This window comes from Drosophila teissieri, chromosome 2R, assembly GCF_016746235.2.
Source record: "Drosophila teissieri strain GT53w chromosome 2R, Prin_Dtei_1.1, whole genome shotgun sequence".
NCBI lineage: Eukaryota > Metazoa > Arthropoda > Insecta > Diptera > Drosophilidae > Drosophila > Drosophila teissieri.
The window spans coordinates 18,071,567-18,097,565 of record NC_053030.1 but is presented as its reverse complement, the minus strand read 5'-3'; the positions used below and the strand labels follow the sequence as shown (position 1 = coordinate 18,097,565).

Below are 25,999 nucleotides of genomic sequence, written 5' to 3'. Positions count from 1 at the left end.
TTTTTTGTCTATCCCACGCCACATCTTAATGTATATCTTTGGTACACAAGGTGTTTGATATACCATTACTCTTTATACATATATATGTTTGCAATCTCTCTCCTTAAGCGATTACGATACCCAGTGTTATATATGGAATGCGAATAAATGGTTATTACCCGTAAAATGAATTGTTCAACTTAACCAGTTAACATTACACAATATAGCTTTTATTGATCAAAAAATGCGGAGTTACTTAAAAGTTAGGAATGAATTGTACGTGGGAGGATGAGTGGTGACGATGCGGGAACATAAACGTGAGAAACACAGCTGACTTATGTCTCGTTGTCCTCGATCTTGGGTGCCAGGTAGTAGCGAATGTGACCCAGATCTTTGATCGCATACTCGACTACCAGCGGGACATCAGCGCACATCGACAGCTGCACCTGGGTGGACAATGGCGTCGCCTTTGTGAAGGCGTTCAGGTAACGACAGGCAAACGTCAGCGTCACAGGCTCTTGCATCTCGATGATCACCGCCTCCTCCTCCTTGTCGACAGAGCCGGTTTGGGCTAGCTTAATGTTGGCGGTGCCCACATCGCCGCTGGCCGAGAACTTGACGCCCTCCTTGGTGCAGCAGATCACAACGGATTCGCTGAACTGCGCCAGATCGCGGCAGATGCGTGCGAACTCCATGGCGGGCATGCGGACCACGCACGAGAAGTCTGTCTCTGGGATGCCCAGGTGCTCCTGGTCGAGGTTCATCAGCTTCATCTCGTAGTCGGAGACCTTCTCCTGGTTGGCCGACTCGAACATGATGGTGACGGTGTCGGCGTTATCCTGCGCCTTCATCGTCACGTTGTCCTCGTTGTTGGCGCACTTAAGAATCTTGGCCATGCTGCCCAGATTCATGCCCATGGAGAGATTGCGGTCGCAGCGGAACTTGTCGAAGCCATCGGAACGCAGGGTCAGCGAGACGAGGGACACATGGGAGTTGTCCATGGCCTGCAGCTGTGGGATGAACAAGGTGTTAGGATATCCATGACGATCTTCTTTTGTGCATTTGTACCTGAATTCCGGAGTCGCTGCAATCGAAGGTTGCCTCATTGAGCAGATCCTTGATGGCATCTAAGATCTTCTTTAGGATGGTTGCTTGACCCAGGCGTGCCTCGAACATGTTGACTGTGGTTTATTGTTTAAATACTGATTATGTTCTCTTGAGTTTAACAGCAATAATGTTGCCGCGGCTGTGACTTTCGTATGAATGACGAACGTGGGCTCTTTTTTTTACTTTCAGGCGGGCTAAATGAGCGGGATAGTGATGTGAAAAGCCACGGGCGATATCGATTGCATCGATAGCAGCCAGCGATCGGCCTGCCAACTGGTTTGATTAACAGAACACATATTTATGTTACACTGTTCACAGAATATATTAAATAAATAAACATAAAATTTATAAATAAGTACAAAATTACAATACATTAACGCAGACGATTGTTTATAAAAGTGGGAGGGGAGCGCGCATTATTATTATTTAAACGGCCAGCTGCTTTCATCATGCCACGCAGCTCTGCAACTCCCAGACCTGAAAACAATTTCATTTTCTAGAATTGTAGGATAAAAATATACATGTTTTTTTACTCACCATGCACTGTTTGAGTTTCTTGCACGCCCCTCGGATCCAACTGAGTGAAATACGCCACCAAGGCGGAATGTTTTTGCAGTGTAGCTACACAGAGAGCCGGGATCATCGAAGACAGGTTGAAATCCTTATAGGATCGCCGTCGCAACAGCTCCTTAACCAGCGGCAAGTGGCCAGCATAAGTGGCCAAAGTGAGGGCATTTTGGCCAAAGTAGTTCATGGCAAAGACATTTGCGCCAAATTCCAGCAGCGTACGAGCGCACTCAAATCGCCCCAAATAGCAGGCTTTCAAGAGGGCCGTGTTTCCGTACAAGTCCACTTCCTCGAGTTTCTGCTGCCTGCCATCGCGATCCATGGTGCACAGGATGCGTAGGGAAACGACATCATCTTGTCCAACGCAGCTGAGCGCTTCAATAGACATAATTATATTCTGTTTGCATTGATAATTTAATTTACCATTTATTTCAGCCATTCTGCAAAGCTTTCATATAACGGTGCTCTAGGGATGCAGTGGCACTTAACGTAAGTTGGGTTTGAAATGGAGAATATTAAGCAGTAGAAATATATGTTAAAATGTTTCAGATGTCCACAACAACATTCCTACGGGGCATATTAAAGTTTTTGCATTGAATAAAATGCGGGCAACCTTTGAATTTTTAAATGCGAATTAGCGATGGACCGCAGTGCGCTCAACAGCACTCGGCGAACTGTTAACAGCACTCGGCCGGAACGTGGCAGGCATTTTTAGAACCTTTATTGCGCGTCAGGCAGCCACATTAATTCGACCTTCTTTCTTTTTCCCGTTTCCGGTGAGTGGTGTGCTGCGCGTTTAATTTTGGCCAAAGTTTTAACCAAAATATCTCTTAATTCATTGCAGTGAGGAGTAAATACGAGAATACAAACGGCAAAATGGTGAGTTACGCGAAAATATGTGAAATTCCTACCACCAAGCGACAAATAGGAGGTTAACTGCAGATACCGTTTGGTGGTGCCAAAAATGGCGTGGCTCATATGCATTATATTAATGTTTTGTTACTTTTTTGCAGTCGCTCGTCATCCCAGAGAAGTTCCAGCACATCCTGCGTATCATGAATACGAACATCGATGGCAAGCGCAAGGTCGGCATCGCCATGACCGCCATCAAGGGAGTGGGTCGCCGCTACTCCAACATTGTGCTGAAGAAGGCCGATGTGGATCTTACCAAGCGCGCCGGTGAGTGCACCGAGGAGGAGGTAAGTTGAACCCGCTTAAATGGACTAATCCGCCCGAGATACACACTGACCCAAATGTCATGTTTGCAGGTCGACAAGGTGGTCACCATCATCTCCAACCCCCTGCAGTACAAGGTGCCCAACTGGTTCCTTAACAGGCAGAAGGACATCATCGATGGCAAGTACTGGCAGCTGACCTCCTCCAACTTGGACTCCAAGCTGCGTGACGATCTGGAGCGTCTGAAGAAGATCCGCTCCCACCGTGGTCTGCGTCACTACTGGGGCCTCCGTGTTCGTGGCCAGCACACCAAGACCACCGGTCGTCGTGGTCGCACCGTGGGTGTGTCCAAGAAGAAGTAAGCTGCTACGTTCCCTGCCGGATTTCCGATTCGTCTTGAATTTTTACATCAACCAACACAAAATAAAAGAAAACACGGAAGCCGGAACGTTTTAGTGCGGAGTATACGTGAAGTTTTTGTTATATTTCTAATGTGTCTACGTGTGTTGGCGTCAACAAAATTGTACGAATATGTCCAGTGAGCATTCGCCGGTGGAGCAGCACCAGAGCAGCATATGCCTGCTGTGGCTGCTCATCTGCAAGACGGCCCGATTCCAGTTCGCCAATACGCTCACCAGCGTGATCATCATTGTGGGGCCCATCGTTGTCTTCCTCGTCTATGCGGCGACGGCTCTGTTCCGTGAGCCGCAAGGGGAGACGTCGGTAAAGTATCCGCCCGTCAACATAACAACCAAAGTGCCGTATGTATAAGCCTGTATAAACCTGCCGACTGCCACAATAATCCAGGCCACCCTGACACACTCACGCACACCCAATGAACCAGGTACATTTTCTACTCGCCTAAGAATCTCGTCCTTGCGGGTGTCATCGAGGATGTGGTTCACGATTTGAAGGCCACGGGTAGCGAGGCTTTCTCCAGCGCCGCCGAATTGAACAGTGCGCTGACGGAAAAGGATACATATGGCTGTGTGGGCATTGAGTTTGACGATAGTCTCAGCGACATTAAAGTACTTCCGAATAATGTCACGGTGGGGCTGCGCTTTCCGCTTCATCTGCGCAAGAATCCCAAGATGGTTTGGGACAACAGCACGGTGTTCAAGCACTCCAAAATGGACGTGGATTACTATCAGGTCGAGGGATTTTTGGTAGTGCAAGCCAAGCTCAGCGAAGCGTTGATCAGGGCCAAGAACGAAGCCGCCTTGCTGCCGGAAGTAGTTGTGCAACACTATCCAGATATCTTGGAAGTGGACGGCTTGGATAACCGGGTGGCTTTGGGCGGAGTTGTCTTTCTGCCCTTCACCATATCCGCCGCATATCTTGCCCAAGTATGCATTAAGTTTATATAGTCTGTGCATGGTAGCTTAATGGTATTTGTAGATGATTGTGATGGAGAGGCGCGATCATATCCGGGATATGCTGCACCTTATGGGCGTGAGGGCATGGATATACTGGCTGTCCTGGTTTCTGGTGGCTTTCCTGCTCCTGTCCATTCCCACCGCATTTATTGTACTCCTGCTGCAGTGGCGCTTCTTTTCGCAGAGTGATTTCACCCTGGTGCTGTTCTTTCTGCTGGTCTACAACTTTGAGGTGCTGACCTCGGCCTTCATGATTTCGTCCTTCTTCTCGGACACGGTCGGCGTGCAAGTGGCCATAGTGATCGTGCACCTGATCGGCTGCCTGCCATGGCGCCTATTGCTCATGGACTATAATCCCACCATACCGCGCGCCATATTCGTTTGCCTATTCCTCAACAGCTCGCTGGCCATGGGACTGCAGCAGTTCATCAAGAGCGAGAACCTTCGCCTGGGCATGCACTGGAAGTATATGTTTGCGCGCACCGATTGGAATGAATTTGTGCATCTGGGCCCCATCCTGATCTTCATGCTGTTTGGCTGCCTGCTGCGATTACTTGTCCTTGTTTACATGGAACAGCTGAAGAGTTATCGGAATAGAAAGTGGTACTTTCCGGTGCAGTCTTCCTTCTGGTGTCAGCGGAATGGGCGCTCCCGACCCAGTGGCAGGGATGTCGAACGGCAGGAGACGGGAATCAGAGGACATCCCCTGATTGTGCGGGTCTCAAACATTGAGAAGGTCTTCAACGGGCGGTTTGCAGTTAAAGAGCTCAGTCTGAACTTTTATCAAGACGAGATCACCGTGTTTCTGGGCCACAACGATTCGGGAAAGTCGACCATCTTCATGCTCCTGGCCGGTTTCTTGCAGCCCAGCGCCGGTGAAATCACTATCAATGGCTATGACCTGACCACCGAGCAGAGAAAGGCGCGGCGATCCATGTGCTTTTGCCCGCAGCACGATGTGCTGTTCGAAAAGGTGGAGGCACGATGGCACCTCCAGTTCTACTGCCGCCTGAAGGGACTGAACCGGAAGGAGGCCTCTGCCGAGGCGGACAAGTATCTGGCGATCGGTCGCCTGCAGGACTTTGCCAGCACCAAGGTGAAGGATCTGCCCAGTGGCATTAAGCGAATGCTCCTGCTGTGCTGCAATCTGTGCGGAAACTCCAAGGTACTACGCCTATCTCCTTGGGACTCCTAGTGTATATTTCCTGCCTTGCAGATACTCCTCTTGGACGAGCCCGGCATCGGCATGGATCCTCCTATGCGGCGCAACATGTGGGACTTGCTGCGGCGGGAGCGCAAGGGTCGCTGCATCATCATGGCCACGCACAACATGCAAGAGGCCGAGGTGGTTGCGGATGAGATTGTGATACTGTGCGATGCCCAGGTGATTGGTTACGGCACCACGGGGTTTCTCACCCAGGTCGCGGACACTGGCTCATCTTACCTACTGATCTGCACCAAGATGGACACGTGCTGGGTGGCGGAGGTGACGCACTTTCTGCAGACCCGTTTCCCGGACATCAGGCTGCAGAATGAGTTCGGCATTTACGTGACCTACGAGCTGCCCACCAAGCATGTGCAACAATATTCGGGCTTGTTTCTGGAGCTGGAGGAGGCATTGAACGAACTGAATCTGCTGGAGATCAGTGTGTGTGCCCCCACGCTCGGCAGTGTCTTTCTGCGGATGGGAGAGGAAATGAGGCAGTCCTGGAATCGAATTAGCTCCATTGACTTGCAGCCCAGTCCATCGCCCATGGCGTCCCTGCTCAGTAAGTGGAGTGTGTACATATGTTCGAGCATCTTTATAAGCACCAAAACTATATCCAGATCTCCTGCCCACCTTCGATGTGCGCGAGGACGATGGTCGCGTAAAGTGCTGCAATCAGTGGCGGGCGATCATGGAGAAGAAGGGTCTGTTCATGAGGCGCCACCGTAAGTTATACTGCTTGATCATCGCGACGCCACTCATCATCTGCCTGCTCCTCATCTCCTTTGCCATCTTCATCTTCTTGGTCGACCATCATCTGTCCGAGCTGCTGGTCACGAACGTGAGCATCTACCCCAAGGCGGTGTTTGTGATCGAGTTCCCGGCGGACGGGGATAGGTTCGCACGCCGATACATAGAGAACGTCATCAGGCATGGCGGCTCGGTGCTGAATACGCGGGGAACTCCTCTCGACGACTACCTGCTGGCGGAGATGAAGTCGGATCTGGTGAAGGTGCAGCATTCCTTTTTGGCCGGCGTCACCTGCGGCAGCAACGGGAATTCGATCGTCGCCTGGTCGAACAATAAGCTCAAGCACGGCTCTCCGCTCTCGTTGGGGATGGTGTACGCGGCCATTGGACTGGAGCTGGCCCAACTGGATATCCGGATTGTGAACAAACCGTACGAGGATACGGTTCAGCAGGCAGTGAGCGGACTGATCTACGAAAGCTCCATTGAGTTCGCCGTGCTCGTGTTCCATTACCTTGTCCTGGCCACCGCCATCTTTGCAGTGCTGCCGATCCTCGAGCGAAAGACCTACGTGCAGCACCAGCAATTCTGCAGCGGAATGAGCAGGATCACCTACTGGCTGTCCCACCTGTTTTGGGACTTTTGCCTATTCCTCGTAATGATCGGCCCAGTGATCGTGATCGGCGGCATTGCATTGGGAGCGGTATTGCCCGTGGCAATGCTCTTGCTTGCCTTCGGGTTCTCCGCCATTTCATTCACCTATCTGATGTGCCTGATGTCCAATGATTTGGGCAAGATGTTCAGCATTATATTGTACATTAACATGATAGGTAATTGAGGCTTCATTGCATTCACTTTGTATGCTGTAAGGTATCTTTAAACTTTATTTTCAGGTATTCTGGCCTTTTTCATCCATCCCAAAAGTCCGCAAACTCGGTACGCTGTTATTGAGTTCGTGCTTTCGGTCCATCCGCACTACGCATTATGTTGCGGAGCGGCTGAGGCGATACGTACGACTGGCTACTACAGCTGGAAGCAATTCTTTTACATGCTCTTCAGCGGAGCGGCGTATCTGATCCTTGTCGTGTTCGCGTGGCTTCCGCGCCTCATAAGCTACATTTTCAAGTTATGTTGAGATCAATTGTGCTTACCGTTCATGCTAACCGATTGCCAATTGTTTTTAGGTACATTAAAAACGAAAAAATATACCCAGACTACGAGGTTGAGGATAAAGAAGTGGCCCAAATCCGACGGAGATTGGCCTACCTGACCACCACGCAATACGCTTACTTTCCCCTGATCTTGAAGAACCTATCCAAGCGCTTTGGCAGCTTTGTGGCCGTACGGTCCCTAACACTGGATCTAAATCCGTGAGTGAAATACCAAATTGTATAACTTAATCATGCTTAGCAACAACACCTTTGCAGTTTCGAGTGCGTTGGTTTGCTGGGCAGGAATGGGGCTGGCAAGTCCAGCACCTTCCGAATGATCGTGGGCATGGAGTCGATCACGGTGGGCAGCATTCACATCAAGGGCTACAGCCTGAAGACTCGTCCAACGAGCGCCTTGCGACACATGGGCTTCTGTCCGCGGGAGTCGATGCTATCAGAGTTCATGACTGGCAAGGATGCGCTGCGCTTCTGTTGTTTGATCAACGGCATTCGAAAGGAGTACATCAAAAGCTTGGTCACGTCCTTGGCCGAATGCTTTGAGCTCGTGCCGCACATGAACATGCGTATCAGCACATACAGCAACGGGACGAAGCGGAAGCTAATGATTGCCATGGCCACCTTGGCGCCATCGCTTATGTGCCTGGACGAGCCCACCGCCGGCGTAGACCTACATGCCAAGTACGAGATTTGGAGGATTTTGGACGCCATCCGTCAAGGTGGTCGCAGCATCCTGCTGACCACGCACAACTTGGAGGAGTGCGAGTTCCTGTGCACCAATGCGGGCATCATGGAGAACGGCTCGCTGCTCTGCTACGGCAGCTTGTCGCGGCTGAAGCACCGCTTCAATATGGGCATTTTCGTCAAAGTGAAGATGGGCACCAAAGCGGAAATGGACGATGAGAGGGACACTTGGAAGCGCATCACCATGATGCCCCCAAAAGATAGTGAAAAAGGCAGCCAGATTGGCGCCCTTCGCTTGTTGTTGACGCACTTAAGACACTACAAGTCTCCAGTGGAAGCAGGCAGGAAGTCGAAGCGCATCTCACCACCGCCAGGACCCACAAATTCGGAATTGAATATGCGCAAGGACTACGAGGCACTGTTGCAGAGATTGGAGGAAGTCTTCAAGAAAGACCATCCGTATAGCACCGTCAGGTAGATTACAACTTAATCGAATATCTAATATAGCAGATATATATATGTAGGTAGTTAATGTAGAAACTAGCGTGTTGTATCAGAATATTCGATTGTATGTACACATGTATGTATGAGCTAACAAGTTTTTTGCTCAGATTTCATTTGGCATACGTGCCGTATGAGTAATTTCAAATGAACTTTTTTAACTAACTCGAATAGCTCTCATGTTAAATGTTAAATCAAGATTGTCTAATGTCATCTTAATTGGGTCACGCTCATTGCTAATTAACAATATTGACCACTTGCACCAGCAGATTGATATTTTCAATTCACGGGTGCATTCATAAAGATATCTACATGAATGTTTATTGTTTAGATTGGAAAGAACTGCGGTTTATATACAACAAATATATATATAATATTTTAGACTATCGCGCACACTGGTACAGAATTCAAATAATCTTGTTTGTGTTTTATAAAAAGAAGTCAAGCTTGATTAAGTGAAAGCTATTATTATTATGATAGTTACAAAGCATAAAGGTTAATTGAGTTTATAATTGATTTCAAGAGCTAAGAGTGAAGTTGAAGTAATAAATTAGTAACAAGTACTCCTATTTCCCCAGCGATAAGTACTCCTACCGAGGAATGATCACCTTCTGCATTCCGAAGGGGCAGATCAAGTGGTCCGCGATCTTCAACTACATGGAGAACCTAAAGGAGCAAATGCAGATATTGTACTACTCTGTCAGCCATACAACCTTCCAGGATGTGTTCATGGAGTTTGTCAGGAAGCAGAATCAAGAGAGCAATGAATCCCTTCATGAATCACACACATGAATGCCAACTGGCCAAATTGCGGAACCGCTTATCGTATTACTGAAACTATCTGTGAAAGCTTTGGCTTCGAAATGCTAACAAATCGACCAAATCATCAGTTGGCGTTGCAAAAAGAGGCTAAATAATCATTACTCTGCATATTCGGCAAATCGATACTCTTACATGTAAACCTGTACGTATATATTTTATCACGTTACTAATGAATACGAGTACATACAAATGCATGGAGTTCTCATTGGTAAATAAGAAAAAATCAAAATAGGTAATCTGACACTAAGAGTAAACAAAGTTCGGCTATGCTTCAACTATTATATCCACCGCTTTGGTCTCCTCTTTCGCCAGAACATTTGCCAAAAATGTGTGTCATGCGAGTCTATTGGTACTTTGAACCCCCGATTCCAATCCCAATCCCATTTCTGGAAACTTTCCACACGCAAGACGAGCGTGGACACAAGCTCTATTAATGATGCTTCGACAAATCTATCAATTGGTGTTTGTTTACAGGCGAACCCATTCACATGTTGACCCATGGCTTCTCCAATTTTAAGCAATTTGCTGTCTCCGACCCTCAATTAGACTTTGTTCCCGCGTGGCGCAATAGTCAATTGGCAAAGGTAAAGTTATGGCATTCGTTCCGAAATAGATTCCTCATTGGGTGAGCAATGTGGGGAGAGCCTCGCATAACCTTGGTAGCTGATAGCGTACGGATTTGCTTATCGGAGGAAGTATTCGACAAATCGTGATTTCTGAAAACACACATGCATGCATGAGCCACCCAAAGTAGTTATTGAAATCCGAGCTGCAGCTGGATTACAGGTCTCATGTTTCCGCAGCGAAAAGGCAATCACATTTTGTAGAACAGATTTTTTTAATGATCAGCAGTTTGGTTTTACAATTACACATAACTTTCACTGCTTAGAGTTATTGTTCAATAGTTGATTGCGACACGACACGAGTATATAAGTAGTCTATGGTATAATTGTGTACATATAGAGGTATATAAGTAAACAGAATTCACAATGTGGCGCAATGCAATGCTTCAAGAGCCATTTAGTAACTATTTATAGGCGGTGCTCACTGTAGTGTATATTTAAAGCCCCGACTTCGTTCTGCATGATTACAATGGTATGGTATCTATGAAAACATCTAGTAACTAGGAGGTATGAACATAAATATCCCATTTAAATTAGGCGTATAACTAAATCAATAATTTATGTGAGGCATTGTGGCTGCCAATGCTCAACATGGGAAAGTAGTCGGCCAACACGCTTTTAGGCGCCAAAGTTATTATTGTCGCTCTGTAAAAGTTTATTGAGGTAGTATCCTACTTTTTATACGTTATTGTAAAAAACATTTCACTATTCTAATGATCTGAGCTTGCGAACATTTGCAACACGGCTAATAACTACTAATTATCGTTGTTTATGTGTATATGGAAGACTCTGTTTTGGTCGCTCTGTATGCAAGTTTAGTTCACACAGGTATACAAAAAGGTCACATAGTTATGCACTTTTAGGTACGACATCCGTAACAAGACTAAGCAAATAGCTGACGCCTTCTGGAAATTCTTTTATGTGTATAAATAAACTATATTAAATCTAAGCCGGGCGGAACTACTGCTCAGTTAGTTTGGTGAGCGTTTCGTCCTGGGCAGTTTGGTTTTTTTCTTCTTGGCGTCGCCAGCGACGAGACAGCATGGGTGCGAATAGGTCGTAGTCCAGTTGCTTCTGAGACTTGTCCAAATAGATTTCCGCGTTCTCTGCTCTTCCAAAGTGAGCCAGCACAATGCTGCTGCCATAGCCGACGACCACGGCGATAAGAAAGCCGATCACGCTTAGCCACATGTAGGAAATTCGATATAACCAGAAGTAGTCCGGTTCGCTGGCCACTCCACTGCTCTTTGCGTTGAGCTCGATGGCGTAACCCGCCATTGCAGCGGTGACATTCGCACAGCCCGATGTGCCGAACTCCAAGGGAACTGGAATTGGTTTGGGTCCGCCGAATCCCATCCAGAAGGAAATGATTAGAGAAACGAGGAATCCAAGCAGCACGCCTCTTTGGTTGCTGCGTGTGGTGCAGACTCCCAGGGTGAAAATGGCCAGCAAAGGACCGCCAACCACGCCGAAAATGGTAAGCGAAGCCTGGAGCACACCGCCCATAGAGCCAGCCATAAATGCCAGTCCGATGCACAGCAAGCCAAAGATGCACGCCACAATCTTGGTGGGCAACGTCGACTTGGAGTCGATTAGTGTCCGTTTAAATATCGCCTTGTACAAGGGCTTCAAGTAATCCTCCAGCGTTACGGCCGAGAGTGAGGTAACTGCCGATGAAATCGTCGAAAGACTGGCGGAGAATATTCCGGACACGAAAAGCCCACACAATCCAGGATATTGACCTGCCGTATAAGGAAATCAAATAATGAAATCCCTCATTGGATGTGTTTCAAACTTACCCATGGTGTCCAGTGCGAAAAGGGGCATGACCTGATCTCGCCTCCCGATGCGACCCTCTAGCACTGGATCACAATCCGGTAGTAGTAGAATATAGCCAATCCACTGAAAATGGTGCTGAAACTAAGCAATCCCAGAATGGGCAAGTTCCACCAAAGCGCCGACTGAGCGCTCTTCAAATTGCGTACACTCAAAAGCCGCTGCACTTGCGTTTGATTAACGCCATACAAAGAGAGGTAAGTGACCATGCCGCCAATTATAAGTGACCACCAGGTATGCCGCACGGTGGGATCCAATGAAAACTCAAAGAAATTGACGCGTCCTCGCTCCACAGCCACCTCCCAGATGGCCGCGAATCCGCCGGCTTTAATGGCCGACACGGCAATCACGGCGTAGATGGCGGCAAACATGAGGAAGGACTGAAACACATCCGTGATGAGCACCGCCTTCAGGCCGCCAAGTGTCGAATAGAAGGTGCAGACCAGTCCAATCACCACAATGGCCATTGACCGATGAATGCCGGTTACAGCTTCTAAAGCGAGCGCTGGCGCATAGAGGGCAATGCCCATGTAAAGCACCATTTGCACAGTGAATGCCAGCGAGGCGGACAGGCGGGTGGCCTGGCCGAAGCGTCGCTCCAGGTACTCGTACACACTGGTCGTCCGCATCCGGTAGAAAACGGGAAGGAAGAGGTAGGCGGCGATGGGCGTACTCAGCACGTAGGCAATGTTGATCACACAGAACAAGGTGCCGAATTGGTAGGACTCATTGGAGACGCCCATCAGTGAGATGGCGGACATGAAGCTGGCCATCAGGCTGAAGGAGACCGGAAAGGTCGTCATACTCTGGTCCGCCATCAGGTACTCCTGTGTGGTCTTCTGCTTGCCGCCCGTGTACCGGTAGTAGATGCCAATCAGCGCCGAGACAACCAGGATGCTGATCAGCACAGCCGTATCCCAGGCATCAAACGTTCCCACAGTCATGTTGTTGCTTGTCCTCCGCTTGGATTATCCGGCTCCTCGTCACTTATCACAGAACTGGTAGCTCCAACACGTCCGTCACTGACCCGAATTGATTTTTCCACAAACGTCACCACCAGCGGCGATTGGACGCTCCGCTTGCCCAGCAATGACCTTTGGCGCAGTCAACGCTTTCCAAAGTGCGTCCCAGTGCACGGCGAACAACAAAAACAAGACGCGTGCTCGCGAAATCAATGCGCAAAAAAACAAAACGTTCTTGCCGAAGCTTCGACCGTTAAATAACTGATCAGCTGGACGGCCAGTGTGGCCTTGCCGGGTGTGCGACACAATGCAGCAGTGCTTGGCCAACGCCGTAAGCTAACATGCTTAAAGCCAGCGGAGTACCCTCAACGAAATCAACATGCTGTGCGTTGGTCTCACTACTTTTTCCCGCTCACTTTTTTTGTTTATTAATTTTTATTAACCTGGACATGGAGTCCATGGAGGTGGATGAGACTGCTGCCCAGCTGTGAGTGCCTTCGCAAAGGTGGTCATAACACTCTAATGAAACCCCACCACCCGCTAGCTACGTACGCACGCCGGAGGATGTGAAGGCCATTGTGAAGCACGCCAAACTGGACGAGCGCCAGTTGACCCAACTCACCCAGGCGCTGTACTTTCCGTCGGCGGACGTGGATTCGGACAATCTGCGGCTGCTGGAGCTGGACGGGCACATGCTGGGACAAATCCGCGACGGCCAGACGCTGTACTTCAAGGGTGGCCAGCACGAGAAGTTGGTGCTGTGCACCAATGAGCGAACCTACGATGTGAAGGGTGCGGAAATCTCCAACAGCCTGTTGCTGGTGCCGGACCTCAAGTTTGCCGCCGCCACCAGCACCTCTCCGCTGAAGAGTCCGCGCACAGGCAACGCCAACGCCTCCCTGGAGCGCAGCCTCAACGACAGTGCGGAGGATGAACTGGAAGTGCCTAGAACTTTGGAGCAGCGACCGGTGCTCAAGGTGTTCCACGAGTACTTCGAGTGCCGCGAGATCAAACCGCGCTTTCGCAAGCTGGGCGAACTGCTGCAGCTTACACGATATTCGGGGCCGGAGAACGAGTTTTGCGTGGAGCAGAAGCTGCTCTTCACCTTTGCGCAGCTCCTGGACACGGTGCAGTGCAGTCGTGGTCAATTCATGGAGGGATTGAACCACTATCGCGCCATGGAGTTGGACGGTCGAATGCGCGTGATGGAGTACGAGTACGAATATCGCATTATTAGCATGATGCTGGGATTGATCAGTGAAAACTCCTGGGCTTTGGACGAAGTGGAGCGGGAGGAAACCATCAGCGCACTGAAGGGCATAGCGCCAGAGGAGGTTGTGGCTGGGCTTTTCGATATCTATACCACGCCAAGCGAACGTTGCCCGGAAAAGTTTGAGTACCAGGAATCACTGGTCGCCCGCATTGTGGCACAGAACATTCTTCAGCCGGGCTTGCGATTCCGCAACGAGGAGTTCATGCGCACCTGGCAGGAGGCGCTGCCCGAGGGCATGTCCTGCGACTTGAAGTATCTACGTGGTCTGGGCATTTGCGACAAGGAGGGCGCACAGCCCTGCATCCGGTCGCTGGCTGAGGAGTTACTGCCCACCAACATTAACGATCGCATGCGGGCCCTGTTCAAGACTAAGCAACGATGGACAATGGAGGAAATGGAACCGTACATAGAGTAAGTAATGCTGAACACATGTGTGGAAGTTATTTTGACTTTCGGTTTTATATCCAGGTGCTTTACCACCCCGAACTTGTCCGTTTCCACATTGCTGGCCAAGCACGCACGCTCATTGACAGACGGAGGAGTGCGGTACTTTGTTTCCAAGCATTGATGGCTTCAGCTTTTGCATCTCTTATTCAATAAAACAGCTTTAAGTTAGTTTAGGCATTCCTTTTTCGTTTGTTGCGATCCTTTTTGGCCTGCTTCTGGTCTTCTATGGCCGCCTTCATGGTCTCCACGGCACTCTGCGTGTGACTCGTGGCCAATTGGGCCGCCTCGCTGTTGGGATACTTGAAGCTGAAGCCTCTGGGGAAGATGGGCTGTGCCAGGAGGGCATTAAGCTGGGCTCGTACTGTCTCCACGCGCAGCCGATTGCGACGTCGCTCTATCACAAATGGGTCCTCATCCGGCTCGCTGCCACTGCAATAATAAGTTAGCTATAGACTTCATTTTAATGTGGCCTGGGCTAGAAAACTTACGATTCGTCATTGTAGCCATCAATGATCATGTCCATTTCCTCAGCGTGCTTCTTCATCCAGCCGCGCTCGCTCTGCACGCGCTTTAGCTTCAGTTCTTCCTTGTCCAGATCTCGCGCCAGATTCACACGCTCGCGGACAGCTCCCAGGAAGCGCTCCGAGATAGGAAACAGCGGCAGATCCTCAGCTGAAAAGTGCACCCATATGTATAACATCTTATATTTAAATAGTCAGTTTCACTCACTTCTCTCCAATGTCTTGTACAGCTTCACATAGCTCTTGACCTCTCCCGGCTCCATAAACATGACTGTTATTCCGTGCTTATTCGCTCGTGCTGTGCGTCCCGATCTGTGTACGTAGTTTTCGCTGGTGCGCGGCACTTGATAGTGGATCACATGCTCCACATTCGGTATGTCCAGGCCACGTGCAGCCACATCAGTGGCAATCAGCAAGCCAAGGGGACTGTCACGGAATCGCTCTAGGTTCTTCAGACGCTGCTTCTGGATCATGTTGGCATGCAGGGGCAGGGGATTGCAGTCCAGCAGGCCGAAGAGCGTGGCAAGTCGTTTGACGCAGTCGATGGAATTGCAAAAAACAATAGTGCGGCCTGGGTGGCGCTGAATGAAGTAGTAAAGATGGTAGTCCTTGTGATCGATGGGGCACAGCAGACGGCTCTCGGTCAATGTTTGTGCGGTTTCTGCAATGGAACCTTATAAATCTGGTCTTTAGTCCATGATTTACTGTGAATACTTACGCTGGGAGCTGGTTATATCCACAATCTTCGGTTGAGAGATGCCCAACTCCTCAATAAGACTTTCAATTTTCTGATCCACTGTCTGTTTCACAAACTTCGGGCGCTTACCCACATTTCGCTCTAAAAGTGAAAGAGTTCTTGTCAGTTTATGAAATCTAGTAAAAGCAAATTAACTTACTTTGCATGTGATCGGGAAGATCGTGAACCAACGTCAGAGTGGCGGAGTAAACAAAGTTTTGGCGCTGATGCTTCTTCTGCTCGTCCGAATTGAGAACCTTGAGCAGACTGCGCAGCTCCTCGAAGTGTCCCTTCTCCACCATGCGATCCGTTTCGTCGATGACCAGGAAACTGACATCGTCGATCTTGCCCAAATGGCGATTACCCTGGGCGTACAGTTCCCAGAGGCGACCAGGTGTGGCCACCACGATGTCCGGACACTGGCGAAGTACGCGCTCCTGTTTCGCAACTGCTAGACCGCCGAAGATGGCTGCCACTCGAATGCCCGTATACTTGGCCGCTGCCACCAGGTGATTTTTGACCTGTACGGCCAACTCCCTGGTGGGTGTGAGAACCAGACCGTACAGCGGTGTCTGGATGCGCTGGGCTTGCTCCTCTGTATCACTCTCCTCTTCACTGGCACCCGAAACATGATCCAGTTCCTCCGGCGGCGGCGTTAGCTCGTGCTCATCTGCCGCTGGCTCCGGCTGCTGTCCCTTCACCTTGGGCGCCTTGCGTATGCCAGAGCGAATGTTCCTTTGCTTTAGCTCCATGATGCCGGCCAGCATGGGTATGCCAAAGGCCAGGGTCTTGCCGCTGCCCGTTTCCGCTGCTCCAAGGATGTCCTTTTTGCCGTGGATTGCAGCCGGCAGAGTCAGTGCCTGGATTTGAGTGGGCGCCTTGAAGCCTTGCTCGCCGAGGGCACGCAGAATGGACGCGGGAACACCGAGGCCGTTCCAGGCGGAAACATCTTCGGCTTCGTCCGTGGAGATTGGCACTAATTCAGGTGCTTCCTCGTCGCTGGAGTCCTGCTCGTCTGCCGAATCTTCCGCCTTGGCCACTTCTTCTTCAGCGTCCGATGGTGGTGGCCGGAGTAGCGCAAAGCGATCTGCCGCGTGCTCATCACTGGAGTCCTCACTTTTGTCGTCTTCGTTTTCCTTTCCCTTTGACTTCTTTTGTTTACGTAGCTCCTTGCGCTTTTCCCGTTTCTCCCGTAGTTTTTGCATCTTTTGCGCATGCCGCTCGGCCAGACGGGCTTTCCTACTGGTCCTGGCAGCGATGGCCACTTCATCCTCGCTCTCGGATTCGCTGGAACTCTCGCTTGATTCTTCATCGCCGCCCTTCGATACCTTCCTCTTCTTGGTCTTCGGCTTGCGCTCTCTGTCGGTATTCCGGGATTTGGTCCTCTTCTGCGTGGACTTCACCAGTGATGCATCGTAGTCCTTGAGCACCTCCAGGCCAATTAATCCCTCGAAGCCGCTACAATCGTCGGATATCACGTGGCCCTTGATTTTCACCTTTTGCCAGTTCTCCGCCTTCGGAAGTGCAGGCTCCTTGGCGGCGCCTTTTAGTAGCTTTGGTGGCTTCGCTGTTTTCTGCTTATTTTGCACCATAATTCAATGTTTTAACTTAATAGATGTGAAATAAACATGCAGTTGAAAAAACCGCGTGTTGAATGCTGCTTCTTCTTCCCGCTGTTTGTTGACATTGGACAGGGCTGTTATGCTCAGCTGTTCTGTATTGAAGTAAAAGTGCTAAAATAGTGTTGTAAAATGGCGGGGTGTACACTTGAGTTTGGCGGCTAATTTGAATATTAGTTATGCTTTTTGCTTTACATTTTGTATAACCAATTAATAAAAAAATGCCTAATTTGTGTTTGGTTTTTATTTACTGGCTGGTTTATCTATACAAATCAAGTTTAATTCGATTAACATTCTGCTCGCTCTAAATTTAAAAACAGTTAGCTTATACGAGTATTTGGTTTACTGCTCGCCAGTCACGCCCAGCTTCTTCTTCAGGGACTCGGGCATTTCTGGTGGTGGTGGGCGTGGCATGCGCAGGAACACCTTGACGGCATCGTAGATGAACCACTGGGCGGCGGTCAGTGTGCCGATCATCACGATCCTGGGCACCAAACCGCCCCACAATCCTGAAATGGAAAAACAAACGACAGTTTTCAAATGTTGGTGGCACAGAAGATTACCACAGGAGTACTCACCAGACCAACCCAGCTGCTTGGCCACATCCAGGGCGGAGGCGCCCTTGGCCTGGTTCAGCTTGGACACCACTGTGTCCGCCGGATGCGAGACGATGGCGCAGAACACGCCGGCAATGTAGCCGGCGGCGAAGGTCACCACCAACTGCTCACCCTTGGTGCAATCGGCACGTGGCTTGGGCACCACATACTTGTACAGCAGCTCCAGCGTCCGCTCGAAGCAGGCGAACTTCATCATGGTGTAGGGGATCTGGCGCATCCACAGCGGCACCAGGCCCTTGTAGAAGGCGGCCACGCCCTCCTGGGCCGTCATCTTGGGCAGCGCCTCGCGCAATGTCTTGGCGAAACCGGGCGTGGTCTGGATCTTGACCTTGGCCGCCTCCATGGGCGCCAGGGCGATGTCGGCGAAGAACTCGGCGGAGGCCGAGGCAGCCAGATAGAGTCCGGTTCTGTAGAGGAATGCGTTCTCCTCGCCGATGGCATCGCCGTACACCTTCTTGAAGACCTCGTACAGGCCGAATTTGCACAGACCCTGCATCGAGTAGCCGATGAAGGTGGGTGCCCATCCCTTGGCCAGTCCGCGGACGCCCTCCTCCGCCAAGCTGATGCGGAAACCGGTGAACACGCTCTTGTACTTGGCCGGGTCCACCTGCAGGCGGCACTTGACCAAATCCAGGGGCACCACCATGGTGTGTGTGGAGCCGCACGAGATGATGCCGCCCAGGCCGCACAGCAGGAAGTAGTGGTTCGAGCCGAATTCGCAGGAGTCTGCACAAGATTAACACTGGTTATATCCAACTCATGATGCCAGAAGGGGTCATCTCACTTACCACCCTCGGCAACGGCAGCGGCAGCGATCCTGTGGTTTGGAGTCAGCTGGCGGGGAGCAACATCCCTGAGCGTGGGGGTCAATACCGCGGAGGATGTGGGGGCGGAAGTGGGCGCGGCTGCCTGGCAGTTGACGCTGGTGAATGGCGACTTGAACGTTGAGTTCTGCGCGGCATCGAACAGGGACTTGAACATGGTGCCTGAGAGAAGTGCCTTCGGAAAGAGGGATCAAGGGTTTCGAGAGGTTTAAGGTTAAGGTCATGATGTAACGACATAAACTACCACCTATCCTAAGTACTCAATTATCTACTAGAATGGTTTTTTAATCTATACCTAAATATCTAGTACTTGTGATTATAATTCAGTTCTTCAAGCCTGGAAGATTATTCAATTATTCGAAGATCGCTTCTATTGTTATTATTTAACTATTTAATAACAATATTTTAAGGTAAGCATTATCAATCCAAAACCGCTTGGTACAACACCATTTCTTAAAACTTTCTTTTCTACCGTGTTATTTTTAGATCGGCAATTTATAGTTGCATTATTTTTTACATAACTATTGTTTTTTCGCATTCGCCAAACACTTTTTATGCATTGCGTAATGTTTTCGCCTGAGTACGAATTGGATCACATTGTATATATTTCATTTCGAAAATGTTCAAAAACCGAACGCTTTTCAAAACGCCGAGCAAACTGAAACACTCACTTCAAAGTGCGGGGTATCGCAGGAGGTGGAGTGCAGATAGGGCTGAAATATAGTTGAAGTATAGAGTCGTTGTTGGGCTGAAAAGTGAGCACCCAAAGCAACGTTCGTCGTGCGCCAGACCAGAAAACCAAATGCAGTGGCTGCAATGGAATAGTGAGAGCTAGCAGCTTCTGTTCAGGGTTGTCAGCCGAGTGCGAAACCAACCGGTTGATAACGGTTCCGAAACGGTTGGGTATCGGGTAAAAACTCGCGCAACAAACTCAAAGCAAAACGGTATGAAGAGACTGACTTTTGGCAAAGCTTTGAATATATTGACTACATGGTCCACCTGACAACCCACGAATAGAGATTGTTATTTATAAATTGGCATTTCTTGCCCATTGAGCAGCGTCTGGTTTGCGTATAAAATGTATGGGTGTAAAAATAATTTCATTAACGTGCGGCCAGCTGATCGGAGGACGAGAAATTGGCAGCTCAATCGATTCATCGGATCGCTCTGGATCAAGGTTAAGATCTTGTGGGTTTATGCAAAATTTAAACACTTTATTTGAAACGTACAATGCTATTATAGATGTGTATTACTAAAGTCAGTAGTTAGTAACTCTGTGGTCTTAGGGGCTAATACAAAAAACGGTATACGACATGGTATATCTTACAATCAGACAAGTAAGTACATTGCTGTGGTTGGTGCTTATCAAATAAATGCTAAAAATATCGGAAGTGTATAGCTGCACATAATATAGTAGTAATACTTTTTGCAATAAATTACAGTAAAATACAATACAATACAATACATCGATCAAAAATGGCAGAAACAATGTCATCACTTAATAGTTGGTGTTCGTCTCGTCCTCGGAGGCTCAAATAGATACAGATGGTCCAGATGGGCCTACAATGGCGGCCACCGCGAGCTCTCAAAGCATATTGAAAGTTTGGAATGCGGGCCCAGCATTCTGGACTGGCGGCAGTTGAACTGCCCGTTTTGGGAAACTTACATAACTAAATTGGCAAACAAGCGGACATCTTACGCACTAAAACTTAACAATGCTATGTGGACTACGACTCGGCAGTTTCCATGTGCCGGTGCACCGTCACTGGTGCCAGGATGTAGTGTGGCCGGGACTCATCCGCCTCGAGGGGCAACGTCGTCTGCCCGTAAACACCACCCGCTGGCGGTCCGCGACATGGCGAGGGCGTGGCCTGCACCTGCTTGTAGCGCTCCGTCTTTGAGGTCGGCTGATTGCTCAAATAGGGATGTGTGTTTGGCTGGGAGGAGGACTGCTGGCGATTCGTGGGACTCGATATGGATGTGGAGATGGACATGGTGTCCGACTTGCTGTGCCGCTTGTCATGCAGCAGCAAAGGTTCCGCCAGCGTGAAGCACTGCTGGTCGGAACTGTCCTCGTGCGGCGTCATTGTGCTGTAGCCGTGATCCGACTCCCCGTTGGGTGGCCTGCGATAGCTACTGCCGCTGGATACGTGATAGGGCGAAATATCCGCCGCGTGCATCAGCTGCCGCTGTGCAGATGCGTGGTCGTAGCCGCCACCAAGAGGCGGCTCGTCATGCGCTTTGCAATCGTCAAAGTTGAACCTGGACAACGGCAGGCCATAGTTCTCTTCCTGCACCGAATCCACATAGAAGTGCTCCTGCGTCTGCGCATCCAGATTGTGTCTGTAGCAGTAGATGGCAAAGCCAATCACCATTACAAGGACCACAATCGCTCCTCCGAGCGGACCAAATGCAGAGTATGCGTGCTGCTCTCTCTGCGGATTGTGGGCGGCCAGCAGTTCCATCTCGTCCAGCTCACCATAGGGCGTCAGGGAGGCTAGAACTCCGTTGAAGCAGCTCGCCTGCGACGAGCAGAAGGCGGTCGAAAAACTATTGCCGTCCACATCCAGCTGGCACCATTCGCAGCCCATCACTCCGAGGCATTCCCGTTGAGTGGAGTATGTTTCGCATATGCCAGCGGAACCGGGACAATTCGGCAGTGCACTGAGCAGCTGCGTGGTCGGTGGAAGTGCAATGAAATGTTCACTTGGTGGCGGACAGTACGGGAACTGGCGCGTGTAGTTGACAAAGTACATAAGAGACGATGGCGAGCTGCTGTCGCCCACCATTGGGCACTCGCATGGACACTCACAGTCCGTTTGGTCCATCCGCTTGCAGTTGAGACACTCCCTGTCGATGGTGCTGCACGGACAAAAGGCGCCGCCATCGCAGCTGGAGTTTAGGACGGCAGCGAATAGATTGCTACCGCGGATCAGGGCAATCGCGTACTTGGTTCGCTCGCCATGCACTACGTTGCCCAGGATGCTTGACAGCGAGGTGTTAAAGGCGTAGTAACGCTGCAACGTGCGATTTTGGTAGCTGGCGCAACCGAGTTTTCGCACCAGCTGGCCGTGGTTCAACATGTCGTTGGCCAAATACGATTCCTTGTGTGTGAGGTGCTCGTGCGGACGCCGTTGATTTTTCGTGAGTGTGGCGGGCTGCATCATACTCGGGTGGGCCAACAAATAGCCTTCGTGCTCGAACAGCAGACACTTTATGTGCGGCAGCTGGCAGATGGGAGTGCCCTCCAGGATCAGACGATAATAGAAGGCATATGGAACGTCCAGGGCCACCACAGCTACTGGTCTGTCCTGCTGGGCAGAGTGCAGCGCATGGGCCTTGCCTTCGAAGATGGTGTGCGCGATGGTGATTATGTATCCAGCTCCTCCGGCATCCAGATACGGAGCTGTGCTAACAATCTTTCCCGGCTGCGCCATTGCCTGTCGGAACCATGGCCTCCGCGTTGGATCGTAGCTGCTGCTGAGCAAGCAACCTGGGAACAATTGCAGCACTCCACTCACACTGGCGATGTACCGTCGAATGACATGACTACGCAGTGATCCCCTTGCGTCCTGGTGCCGGCGTCTCAACTGCTGCATCGCCTGGTACAGAACACTCACCTCGTGCCGAATGCTGGGACGCAGCCCCATATTTGCCAGCAGGCCACTAGAGTCGCGAAGATAGGCCATTATAGACTCCACATGCCGCAACTGCGTTCGAGGCCTGTTGTTGTGAAGGAATCCGAACGGAGACTCGAATGCGGCCGCACTCAGGAACAGAGTGGGAGCATCTGGAAGATTTTAAAATACCATGTAACGTTCAGACCTCTTCGTGTATTAACTAAACTCACCCATTGTGGCTATTTGTCTGAAGTAGCGACAGGTTTTGGGCGGGGCACTACCGCCCTGATTCAAGTCCAAGCGGTGATACAGTAGGTCCATGCTCTCGCCGTAGTAACCGGGCTCGTAGTTGGAGACGGTGTCCTTCAGGTTATATCGTTGCGTGGAGGAAACATTGCGCAGAGGGTCGCCTCCACTGCTTACCAGGCACAATACATAAAAGCCCAGCACAGATTGCCAGTGGTAGGTGCGCTGGAGTCGCTGTCTGCCCACATAGACATCCGTAGTGACATTACCGCTCTCCTCGTGTAGAAGGCGGTCGCGTATATGGCTGGAAAAATCCGTGGCGTTTTCCAGATAAGCGATGTTTACGGGATATGAGGTCTCGCGCTGAATGAGCGGTCGCGGAAAAGCCGGATGAGCTAGCGTATTTCCCGTCGAGCGATCGAGTAGAAAGGCATAGCCTAAGCCCTGCTTGGCACTGGATGTAGTACTGGGGTAGTTGAGTAGATCCTCGAGCAGATCCGACAGGTACAAGTTGACTCCTACATACCGTAGGGAGGAACCGCATGCGTGATGGAGACAAGAACATCTGCAGAGAGGCCAAATAATGATTTTGAAATCAAGTTAAATGTTTTCGTACTCACCTCCGCTGTCTGCGTCCACAACTGGCGGATGAACTTCCAGCGTATCGCTCAAATATCGCTCCTGAAAGAGCGGTCCAAAGATCCGAGAACTCGTTTGAGGTAACGACGTCTCCGCGTGCATTTTGCTGAGCACATAGAAGCGTCCAACCAACTGGGACGCCTCCTGTGCACTGGGCCACCAACTGGCCACATCAATCTCGTACTTGGTGTAGTTCTGAGTGGCCACATCGTTAAGGAATTGCTTTTCGTACATAATCCGCTTTTCATCGAGCACCACCGCGCATGTGTTGATGATCACTGGAGCCCTAAGTCGTTTTTGACCATCGGCCACTACTCGCAGTACGGCCATGGCATCAGATAAGTTGGTCAAAAGACCACGAGTGATGTAAACGAATTCCACTGGTTGGTCTGCCGTGTTTATCATTCCCGACTGTTGCAGGCGATGAAGCAGCTCAAAGGAGTACTCAAATCCCAAGGAGTGGTTCGTAAAAGCTTGCGCCCGGCTCAAGTTGTTAATGTAGCTAATTATTTCCTCCTTGTGCGCACGAGTCGCACTGTAAATGCCGTGGCCAGCCTCGGCGGGAAAGGCTTCTAGGGACATAAAGTTCGCCTCACTGGAAACCGTCACCAGTGAAACTTTATCCGTATCCTCCAACAGTTGGAGCATTTCGTGAACTGAAAATAATAACAAATTATTTGTTTGCTTTTCAATAAGAATCAATAGTTTACCAAAGCTTTTTGAGAGGTCGAATAACTCCGCGGTTAGAGCTGAGCCAACGTCGATGAGGAAGAGCACAAATTTCTGCTTAATAGCCGACACGTAGAGCTGACGGAAGTGAAGGCTGGCAGAGGCTCCATCCGAATTGGACAGGAAATATATATGTTTAAAGTGGTTGCCGCTAATTGGCTTGCTATTCGAGTTTTCCGCATCGCTCCGACTGAGCCTGCGCTTGAGTAGAACTAGTTGATTCGATATGTAGCCATTGACAGCCAAGGAACGGGCATTGTTCTCATTCAGGAAGGTAGCGCGTGCATCATCCGACTTCAGATAGTTTAGGATTTGGATCTGCTGCCTGTTGTAGTGAATTGATTGAGTCGACGAGGAGCCGTACTCTACGTCCGTTTCGTAGTCAGGCTGGCAGCTCTCTATTTGGGTGTTCAAGTAGAGCTGCATATGCTCTTCAGTTGGTGAAGCCGTGTTGCTCGCATGTAGATCTTCCAGCTCCATCTCTAGATCCATTTCGCTCTCCGACTCCTCATCCTCGTCGTCGTAGCTGTATTGCCACACCTTGGTGAGGTTGTAGCGCAGAAGTTCGCGCAGTTCCAACACCACGTAAGTGGCTTTCTGGAGTTTCTTGCTCAGACGACTGCTGAATAATTGCAAATCCCGCTGCAGCTGGGGATTGGCCAGGCTGCTATCGTTGCTTGGAGCTTGACGCGTGTTTGGAGCTCCGTTGGCGCTGCTAAAGTGCATGGAGTCAAAGATTTCCTGCAAGGGTTTTTAGTGCATTAAAACAGAGTTCATTATTTATACAGTATAGATAGCCCACCTGGATCTTGGCCACCCTCAGCTCCGTATTGCGAATGTTCCGCAGCTTGCCCTCCATGCTGTGTCGCAGCTGCATGGCATTCTGCTGGTTGTGGTGCACGAAGAAGACGCTTCCCGGCGACTGCTGCAGGGGCATGAAGCCGGGATCCGTAGGCACTTGTTGGTTGCTAGTTGAGTTGGCCATGGCCAGAGGAACATGTTGACTGCTAGTGGGGAACGCCAGCACTGCCAGGATGAGCAGCACGGCGTTTAGGTGGCAGTGGGGCCACATGGTTTTGGTGGTTCCGGCGGGCTCCGTGGCCACTGGCGCATAATATTGCGTTTACCGCATATCTGAAACACAACCAAATGTTAGAATGGTTTAAAATGGGTTTTCTCCTGCGGAATTCTGTATTACCAGGTTCTGCACGAGCTGCACGCTGATTTGTTTATGGAATTTCGTCACATAAATCTCGCTGATTTCTGGCTGTTAGGCATAGTAAGCACGTGCACATTGCTCACTGGCTCTGATACTGCACTTAATTAACATATGTACACATTTATTCTTGGAATTAAGCTATTAAACTAATAGATTTTGTCAATGTTTTGTAGATTTTCTCAAAGTTCCACATGCACAGTGTGACCGTCTGCTGCAAATTATCAAGCCGTAGGTGGAAGACCCAAAATGCTGGACAAAACAGTATGGCTGCATATTACAAATCAATTTGGAAGTGAGAATGTGGGCACCCTAGAAATAACGTATTTTCAAAAATTAAAATTTACTGAGAATTTCAAAAACTGCATTCCCTTAATACTTTTGAAACGCTTAGGCAATTAAGTTTACAATAATTACATTGAAATCTTCTTAGTCTAATTTTTTGTAAATTCTATGGTAAATCAACGCTACTTGTTAAACTTTCCCTTTCACTTTTTAGGTGCATCTATTACAAGTTGCCGACCATTAACTAACGTCTGTGGTCGAAATCAAACTTGAGCCTTTGCCAATTATTCGCTCATCCGCTGTCAAGGTTGTGTGCATTTGATTCTTTTTTGGTTTTGTCGGTTGGATACGTGACAATGTTGTCTGAAGATGGAACAGATGCAGTCCAATTGGTGTCAGACGAACAAGGTGCGTGTCCGGCATGATAAATATTGCAATGGTTCCAATTGTTCAATATAAAAATGCGCAAGT

The 25,999-nt window shown here is 49.8% G+C and overlaps 9 protein-coding genes across 9 annotated transcripts; 3 read left to right on the top strand and 6 right to left on the bottom strand.

The window, feature by feature from the left end:
* Window positions 1–187: 187 nt before the first annotated feature.
* On the bottom strand, window positions 188–1,296 carry LOC122614927 (proliferating cell nuclear antigen). Its single transcript, XM_043789683.1, has 2 exons — window positions 1,048–1,296; window positions 188–989 (listed from the first exon to the last, which is right to left on the bottom strand). Exons 1-2 carry the CDS (start codon window positions 1,153–1,155, stop codon window positions 315–317), a joined length of 783 nt encoding a protein of 260 aa, XP_043645618.1. The 5' UTR covers window positions 1,156–1,296; the 3' UTR covers window positions 188–314.
* Window positions 1,297–1,432: 136 nt separating this feature from the next.
* LOC122614928 (DNA replication inhibitor plutonium) lies at window positions 1,433–2,234 on the bottom strand. Its single transcript, XM_043789684.1, has 3 exons — window positions 2,077–2,234; window positions 1,624–2,028; window positions 1,433–1,563 (listed from the first exon to the last, which is right to left on the bottom strand). The coding sequence occupies exons 1-3, from the start codon at window positions 2,090–2,092 to the stop codon at window positions 1,460–1,462; spliced, it is 525 nt and encodes a 174-aa protein (XP_043645619.1). The 5' UTR covers window positions 2,093–2,234; the 3' UTR covers window positions 1,433–1,459.
* Window positions 2,235–2,368: 134 nt separating this feature from the next.
* LOC122614929 (40S ribosomal protein S18) lies at window positions 2,369–3,296 on the top strand. The gene is made up of 4 exons (XM_043789686.1): window positions 2,369–2,429; window positions 2,498–2,532; window positions 2,667–2,852; window positions 2,922–3,296. Exons 2-4 carry the CDS (start codon window positions 2,530–2,532, stop codon window positions 3,189–3,191), a joined length of 459 nt encoding a protein of 152 aa, XP_043645621.1. The 5' UTR covers window positions 2,369–2,429; window positions 2,498–2,529; the 3' UTR covers window positions 3,192–3,296.
* On the top strand, window positions 3,248–9,472 carry LOC122614930 (phospholipid-transporting ATPase ABCA1). Its single transcript, XM_043789687.1, has 9 exons — window positions 3,248–3,590; window positions 3,674–4,175; window positions 4,228–5,370; window positions 5,422–5,974; window positions 6,033–6,989; window positions 7,053–7,284; window positions 7,344–7,529; window positions 7,587–8,486; window positions 9,092–9,472. Exons 1-9 carry the CDS (start codon window positions 3,361–3,363, stop codon window positions 9,303–9,305), a joined length of 4,917 nt encoding a protein of 1,638 aa, XP_043645622.1. The 5' UTR covers window positions 3,248–3,360; the 3' UTR covers window positions 9,306–9,472.
* Window positions 9,473–10,154: 682 nt separating this feature from the next.
* LOC122613101 (putative sodium-dependent multivitamin transporter) lies at window positions 10,155–13,018 on the bottom strand. The gene is given in 3 exon segments (XM_043787108.1): window positions 10,155–11,700; window positions 11,758–11,835; window positions 11,838–13,018. Coding segments are annotated over 3 exon segments (1,761 nt in total). The 5' UTR covers window positions 12,739–13,018; the 3' UTR covers window positions 10,155–10,918.
* An 85-nt stretch (window positions 13,019–13,103) lies between these two features.
* On the top strand, window positions 13,104–14,645 carry LOC122613102 (sister chromatid cohesion protein DCC1). The gene is made up of 3 exons (XM_043787110.1): window positions 13,104–13,243; window positions 13,301–14,440; window positions 14,498–14,645. The coding sequence occupies exons 1-3, from the start codon at window positions 13,206–13,208 to the stop codon at window positions 14,595–14,597; spliced, it is 1,278 nt and encodes a 425-aa protein (XP_043643045.1). The 5' UTR covers window positions 13,104–13,205; the 3' UTR covers window positions 14,598–14,645.
* Window positions 14,470–17,398, bottom strand: LOC122613100 (ATP-dependent RNA helicase DDX24). The gene is made up of 5 exons (XM_043787107.1): window positions 15,894–17,398; window positions 15,716–15,835; window positions 15,206–15,658; window positions 14,965–15,148; window positions 14,470–14,905 (listed from the first exon to the last, which is right to left on the bottom strand). The coding sequence occupies exons 1-5, from the start codon at window positions 17,323–17,325 to the stop codon at window positions 14,647–14,649; spliced, it is 2,448 nt and encodes an 815-aa protein (XP_043643042.1). The 5' UTR covers window positions 17,326–17,398; the 3' UTR covers window positions 14,470–14,646.
* Window positions 17,399–17,578: 180 nt separating this feature from the next.
* LOC122612817 (phosphate carrier protein, mitochondrial) lies at window positions 17,579–19,618 on the bottom strand. The gene is made up of 4 exons (XM_043786663.1): window positions 19,465–19,618; window positions 18,758–18,968; window positions 17,931–18,695; window positions 17,579–17,861 (listed from the first exon to the last, which is right to left on the bottom strand). The coding sequence occupies exons 2-4, from the start codon at window positions 18,948–18,950 to the stop codon at window positions 17,695–17,697; spliced, it is 1,125 nt and encodes a 374-aa protein (XP_043642598.1). The 5' UTR covers window positions 18,951–18,968; window positions 19,465–19,618; the 3' UTR covers window positions 17,579–17,694.
* Window positions 19,619–19,986: 368 nt separating this feature from the next.
* Window positions 19,987–25,449, bottom strand: LOC122612164 (VWFA and cache domain-containing protein CG16868). Its single transcript, XM_043785594.1, is given in 7 exon segments — window positions 19,987–22,583; window positions 22,644–23,183; window positions 23,186–23,224; window positions 23,280–23,954; window positions 24,009–24,768; window positions 24,830–25,161; window positions 25,226–25,449. Coding segments are annotated over 6 exon segments (4,347 nt in total). The 5' UTR covers window positions 25,100–25,161; window positions 25,226–25,449; the 3' UTR covers window positions 19,987–20,520.
* Window positions 25,450–25,999: the final 550 nt, after the last annotated feature.